Below are 7,444 nucleotides of genomic sequence, written 5' to 3' on the forward strand. Positions count from 1 at the left end.
TCACAGCAGTAAACGCACTTTATTACACCCCGGGCCGCGATGTCCAGCGGACGTGGTGGAAGCGGTGACCTGTTCTCTCGTGAGTCTATAGTAATAACAGGGTAGCTTCAAGAAAAGAGCAGTCATAAGGTCAAACTAAACAGGGCACACGTTCCCATTCTATCCAGTATGTATACGCTCCCATCACTCTCATCCTACACATAACAGATGAATGACACAAAAAAAACTTTTATTTCCATATTTAACAACATGAAAACTCTGTAGTCCCAGGCACACAACCTTGCCCCAAGTACCATCACCAAAGTGCATGCATAATATGACATACTCCATATATATATATATATCCACCCTTTCATACATATTTCCCAAGAACTGCACGTGAACCTCCCCCCCCACCATAGTTATACAATACACAGGCAACAAAATCAAGCTCAATAAAAAGTACAAAGGATAGACTCCAAGAAAAAAAAGTGCATGACAAACATAATGGCCGCTGTAAACATAGTAATTCAACAGGTTTAATATCCACAAACTAAATTATCACCCGCAAAGCTCGTCCGTCTAGTGTCATCGCATTGGCCTGTGCCATGAGTAAAAACCTGGCATCTCCTAAAAACAAGGTGGCTAAACTACAACTATTATACATGAGTCTTATTGCAGGAATATCAGCTACTCATTCCAATTTCACATCTTATATACAGAGCTGCAGGCTGTGGCCTCACTGGGCATCCCTCTTCTTCCCTCTCATATATACTATACACACAGCTTACAGTAGTACGGGTTCGCAAAAACGTGAATTTTTTTTCCTTTTATTGCATAAAACGTGAAGTAGATTCTTTTGTGTATTGTGTAAATAAATTTTGTACCTTTTTAATGTTCCTAATTTTACCTTTTTCATACAAGACATACTGTAGGTTTCCATGTACAAGTGCACTACGCTCCAACTATCAGTCTAATAAATGATGGCTCCTATAGAGCTAGATGGCTCCTATAAACTTCCTTGGGAAGTATCCAATTCACGCAACACATCAATCCCTCTTTGGCTGCTCGTCCGACCTATTGGAAAACCATGGCGTTAGGTATCTCAGAACTAGAAACATTCATCTATCAGTAGTGTCAGCGCAAAAAAAAAAAAATAAAAAAAATAAAAACCATCAAAGTTATGATGCAGGTGACAACCGGTAAAAGCAGGTGACAACCGCATTCTGGAAATGGTAAAAGTCCAAACCTGTCCCACATTGTGCCTCAGGACATGGAGTCGACAGTATCTACTTCTCTATGGGGGGGGGGGGGGGGGGGCCACGCATCAGCCATCCACGGCCGGAGGCAAGAACGGCAAATACTTTGAACATTGCTCCATCTCTATAGAAAACAGTCAGGTGTCCCCATACCCTTTAATGTGAGAAGTTGCCTCTTATATAGGAAGTTGTTTAGTTATTAAAGCAGCGAACAGAGAGGCGTTAGTGTTACATGTTCCAGGCACGAGTACTCCGGTTTAGTATTCTTAAAACTAGTAGCAAAGGCCTAAAGTGCTATAGATACAGCAGATACTTAAGTAGTAGTAAGCACAGGGAATATCAGTCCAAACCTTCTACTCTCACAGTTAAAACATACACCTTACGCGAAAGGCTTCTCGTTAGAAGTTGTGGTTAAAGCGAGCACCATCGCGGAGGTTGAACATACTACTGTGCATGACGCTTCTCTGTAAGCCATAACCCATGGGTTCACAGGGAAGGAAGGTGTTGGCGAAGCGGTTTCTCCTAGCAAGTATGGAAACCATATGGTCTAGTTTAGACCTTATGGAAGTATAATGGAACTGGCGCTCCTTGTTGAGTTTCTTGAAAGAGTCCCGCATCTGGTAATCAGAAATACTTAGTCCACTACCCATGAGATCAGTGGAGTGGAGAGAGGTAGTGGAGCCAGTACTGGTGGTGGATGCGGAAGAGGAGGCGGATGACGAGGACGTGTAAGAAGAAGAGGATAACCTTGACGTAGAAGACTTGGCTGTGGTTTGGCTAGAAGCAGCTGAGGGCTCTGGGACAGAGGCCGTTTGGGTGGTTATAGATCTCGAGAACACCATAGTTTGGGTGGAAACCCCTCTTGCCATTACAGCCGTCTGCGTTCCAGCACTTGAGGTACAGACATTTGTTTGAGTGGCCACATCCATTGCTTTCGTAGTCTTCCAAGCGAGCCATGGCTCAGTCTGAGTGGCTATGCTCGCAGTCTCTTTAAGGCCAGAAATTATTTCACAATTCTGCATCAATTCATCTTCAAAGGCCTTGACGTTAGTAGACGGGCCGTCCTCGTTATTGTCCCACAGTGGTTTGGCTTCCGAATTCATTCTCTTTGGAGTGCTGGAGTTCTTTGCCATATCCAAACTCAAGAGACTGCTGAACAATGGATTCTTTTGTGCCGCCAGGTTACAGGTCTGCTTGGCAATAGGTGCAGGACGGTTTCGGAGGCTGGAAATAAGCTTTGCACTGATGGGTTTGGATTGAGCGTAGAGGATCCTGAACTGGAGGTCAAACTTCTCCACCACTTGTCCATTTAGCACAAGCATATTACTACTGTTCAGCTTCCCATCCAGCCAAGTGAAACTGTGAAGACATGGAGAAAAATGTATGGTTTAATACGCCAGAGTACAGGCCAGACTAAGATCAGTCATAGTCAAATAGTACTTGGGTCCCTCTGTGCCTATAGTAGTTAGGCCCCATCTGTGCACCCATATAGTTGTTTGGCCCCTATATATTAGCTAGGCTTCCTATGTACATGTCTAGTTAGATCCCCTCTGTGTCCCCATATAGTACTTGGGCTCCTCTGTCTCTATATGGTAGTTAGGCTTTCTTTGAGCTCCTATATAGTAGTTGGGCTCCTCTGTGCCTACATATGGTAGTTAGGCCTTCCTTGTGCCTCCATCTAGTAATAGGCCCCACTGTCTATTCATGAAGTAGCTTGGCCCTCGTACCTGTAACTTCCTGTAGCAACCTTCAACCCATCCACCAGCAGAAACTTCTCACGAGCCTTTCCAACAACCTTGGCACCAGACCTGGTGTAATAGTTATTTCCAGTCAAAGTTCGGACCCTCATGAGCTGAGAAGACGGAACAGAAAAGGTTAATTTCCGGCAATTTTATAGGAATAAAAGGTGTAAAACAAGATGCATATTGTGAGAATACCTGTTCATTTTCTATGGCCACTCCAAGGTTCATGCACATTGTAAGAAAGTGGGGCAGCTGTGCTTCATCCAGCAAGATGTAGGTAGGAACCCGACGTTTGCGGCAGACTTCATGAATATCGCGGAAGATGTCGTTGTCTGTGAAGGAATCCATGACTATTGCAATCACCTAAAGAGGAGGAGGAATGGAGTTATTAATAAAGTCTACCAGAAAACCTTGAAAAATACATAAGGTAGCCAACTGGTAGGGATATGACCCAAAGCAGAGGTCAATTGTCAGTCAAGGTAAACTAGGCCCTGGCAGGCTGTATCTGCAACATTGTAGCTTCTTTGTAATGCTGGTTAATCTGAGGTCAAAGTGCTAATGAACTCACTATGATTAACCCTTCCAACATTACAAAGAAGCTACAATGTTGCAGAAACCGCCTGCCAGGGACTTGTTTACATTAGTTGTCTCAGAGGGGAGGGGGAGACAGAGAGAAAGGGTCACACACAGATTTCTGTGTCTTCAGCAGAAAGCAGCAGCTCGGAACTGGGGGAAGGAGACTGAATAGATAGCAAGTTATGTCTGAGTACCCCTTTAATTATTTAATTACCCCTTCACCCTGATACCCATCTTAGCCTTCAAATATTTGCACCGCTATCCAGCTTGACTGATGCAATCCAGAACGTAAACTAAAACTGGAAAACCATACAGCTCAGCAAGGTCGTCCCGCAGGTTTCTAAGGTCGTAGCGTCATCCTACAACTTTGTAAACTGCATTCATTTTTTCAGGAAGGAATATTCCCCCTAGTATGGGGCAGCTGGCATCTACCCCAGAGGTCCCCCCCCCCCGCTAATCTCTGGATCCACACTGTAGGATTATAGGTTGGACTGAAGCGACCTGCGGCACACCTCGCCCAGACTCGTCTGTTCTATTATTAATGACAGATCAGCATCAGATTTGGACCCTGGTCGCCCGGAGACAATCCCCATCTCCCCCTCTGTGAATCATTCATCTTGTGAAATATTGGAGGGGACAGGTGAGCGGCAGGAATGCTTAGTGTCACATAGGAGGATGATGCACGGCCGCACAATGCTGTCGGGGGGGGGGGGGGCATCTGCTTTTGGGGCGAACAAGTCGAGACAAAGGACGATTTGGGGAAAGTTAAGATTCCCAGCTGAATCAGCAGACCCCGGGGGTCCGACTAACGTTGATGCTATGTTAACCATGAAGTTGTTATCGAGCTTACAGGGCAGGTATTTCTAGCGGAGCCCGAGGCGTATTACTCAGTTATGGGGAAGGGGCCAACATGGAATTTTCTGAATGTTTAGGTTAATGGGGGGAGGGGGTGCGGTCTATTCCCCTTACCCATCTTGTTTACTTCCCTTACACATGCATGCACCATGCGGCTAAGCATGCACGTGTTATGCATTGGGAGAAACCACCCCTACCCCCCCACACACACACACTTTTAGTCCATCTCAAATAGACTTTGTTCTTTGTCGGACAGCCCCTTTAAGCATTTCTTAAAGGGATTAGAGAGACACTTATTTGCCACTTACATGACTTTATGACAAGAGTCACAGTAAGCCGCCTTCAAAGCTATTCCGGTAACCCAGTCATCACAATGTAGGTCAAGGCCCAAGTCCCCAAATAATGCCGCCACCTTGTAATTCCCTGAATGCCTTGTTAAAGCCGCCACCGCTCACGTGCAGCCGGGGTTCTCACTTATCACACCTTTTTTGTTCACAAAACTTTTAATTTACCCAAATGAGGTTAAAAATAGAAGGAGCGGGTGCAATGTGGCATCGGAGTCTGCTGACTGGTCACCTGCTGGGTGGTGAGGAGCAGCGTTATTCCTCCTATTTACTCAATAACCGCTAAGCTGAGGTTACTAGGATACGGCCACTATATACCACATCCAGCACAAACAGTATACAGGCCATAAAGCTGTGTACACCGACAGGCTGGGCTGCTGAACTCTGACCTATAGGAGATAAGAGGGCTGTATACTGTCTGGGATGGGAGACATGCGGCATACAGAGACTGCTGTACTGTACCGTGCCGTACTATACTGTACCGTGCCGTACTATACTGTACCGTGCCGTACTATACTGTACCGTGCCGTACTATACTGTACCGTGCCGTACTATACTGTACCGTGCCGTACTATACTGTACCGTGCCGTACTATACTGTACCGTACTATACTGTACCGTGTGTAAAAAGAAAAAGCGCTGCGGAATCTGTTGGCGCTATACAAATAAATATTATTACCATACAGGGTACAACTACTACTGCCCAGGAGTGTTACCAAAGGGGAGAATACAGGATACCCCCCCCCCCGTATAGGGATCAGCAGCCCCCACTCTCCCCGGGTATAGGGATCAGCACACCCCCCCTCCCCGGGTATAGGGATCAGCACCCCCCCTCCCTCCCCGGGTATAGGGATCAGCACCCCCCCCTCTCCCCGGGTATAGGGATCAGCACCCCCCCTCCCTCCCCGAGTATAGGGATCAGCACCCCCCCTCCCTCACCGGGTATAGGGATCAGCACCCCCCCTGGGTATAGGGATCAGCACCCCCCCTCCCTCCCCGGGTATAGGGATCAGCACCCCCCCTCCCTCCCCGAGTATAGGGATCAGCACCCCCTCCTCCCCGGGATCAGCACCACCCCCCCCCCCTCCTCCCCGGGATCAGCACCACCCCCCCCCCCCTCCTCCCCGGGATCAGCACCACCCCCCCCCCCTCCTCCCCGGGATCAGCACCACCCCCCCCCCCCCTCCTCCCCGGGATCAGCACCACCCCCCCCCCCCCCTCCTCCCCGGGATCAGCACCACCCCCCCCCCCCCTCCTCCCCGGGATCAGCACCATCCCCCCCCCCCCCTCCTCCCCGGGATCAGCAGCACCACCCCCCCCCCCCCTCCTCCCCGGGATCAGCAGCACCACCCCCCCCCCCCCCTCCTCCCCGGGATCAGCACCACCCCCCCCCCCCCCTCCTCCCCGGGATCAGCACCACCCCCCCCCCCCTCCTCCCCGGGATCAGCACCACCCCCCCCCCCTCCCCGGGATCAGCACCCCCCCTGGGTATAGGGATCAGCACCTCCCCTCCCTCCCCGGGTATAGGGATCAGCACCCCCCCGGGTATAGGGATCAGCACCCCCCCGGGTATAGGGATCACCACCCCCCCGGGTATAGGGATCACCACCCCCCCGGGTATAGGGATCAGCACCCCCCCGGGTATAGGGATCAGCACCCCCCCGGGTATAGGGATCAGCACCCCCCCGGGTATAGGGATCAGCACCCCCCCCTCTCCCCGGGTATAAGGATCGGGCACCCCCCGGGTATAGGGATCGGGCACCCCCCGGGTATAGGGATCGGGCACCCCCCGGGTATAGGGATCGGGCACCCCCCGGGTATAGGGATCGGGCACCCCCCGGGTATAGGGATCAGCACCCCCCCCGGGTATAGGGATCAGCACCCCCCCCTGGGTATAGGGATCAGCACCCACCTCCCTGGCGCCCTTGATCAGGCTCCTGGCCGCCTCCTTGCAGCTGTAGATGGTTCCCCCGTAGCCGGGCTGGAAGTGCACCTCCACCCGCGTGGCCCCCCGGTAGGAGCCCGCACTGAACGCCGGCCACCCGAGCTCCAGCAGCGGCGGCTCCACGTCCGAGATCTCCGGGAAATAAGTGACCGAGGAACAATCCACCGAGGCGGACACCGAGACCTCGTCCTCCCCGCACTGCACGGCGGCGGCGGAGCCCAGGATCTCCGCGATCTCCGGCTCCGACAGGAATCCGGGCACCTTCTCCCGCTGCAGGAAGGTCCGCAGCGCCTCGGGGCCCCCGGCCAGCAGCTCCTCCAGGGCCAGCCGCTGCGCCTCGCTGTACAGGTCCGGGGGGGCGGCCGGCCAGCGGCAGCCGAGGGGCAGATCGTCCAGACACTGCGACAGGTTCGCCATGACAGCCGGAGAGTGAGCGGCCCGAGCAGCCGCCGCTATTTATCGGACATTTAAATCCAAACAAGCCCGGGGTGGCCGCTGATTGGCTGAACCCACACGCCCCGAGCCAATGAGGAGCGACGGTCACTGAGGAAGCGACAGACCACGCCCCTATGTACAGAGAACACGCCCACCCCTCCGATCTACAAGTTCTACCACGTTATATCAGTGTGTACGTGTGCAGCGGCCCCGGGCTCCGGTCTGTTCTCATAGAGAGAGAGGGGGAGGAAGGGGTGTAATACACGGGGGAGGAGGGTGTAATACAGGGGGAGGAAGGGGTGTAATACAC

The 7,444-nt window shown here is 51.8% G+C and overlaps 1 protein-coding gene across 1 annotated transcript; it reads right to left on the bottom strand.

Annotated features, from left to right (window-relative positions):
• Positions 1–217: 217 nt before the first annotated feature.
• On the bottom strand, positions 218–7,150 carry FAM83D (family with sequence similarity 83 member D). The gene is made up of 4 exons (XM_069952055.1): positions 6,667–7,150; positions 3,176–3,343; positions 2,966–3,090; positions 218–2,597 (listed from the first exon to the last, which is right to left on the bottom strand). The coding sequence occupies exons 1-4, from the start codon at positions 7,114–7,116 to the stop codon at positions 1,637–1,639; spliced, it is 1,704 nt and encodes a 567-aa protein (XP_069808156.1). The 5' UTR covers positions 7,117–7,150; the 3' UTR covers positions 218–1,636.
• Between the last annotated feature and the right edge of the window lie 294 nt (positions 7,151–7,444).

Source organism: Dendropsophus ebraccatus, chromosome 14 (assembly GCF_027789765.1).
Source record: "Dendropsophus ebraccatus isolate aDenEbr1 chromosome 14, aDenEbr1.pat, whole genome shotgun sequence".
NCBI classification, from domain to species: domain Eukaryota; kingdom Metazoa; phylum Chordata; class Amphibia; order Anura; family Hylidae; genus Dendropsophus; species Dendropsophus ebraccatus.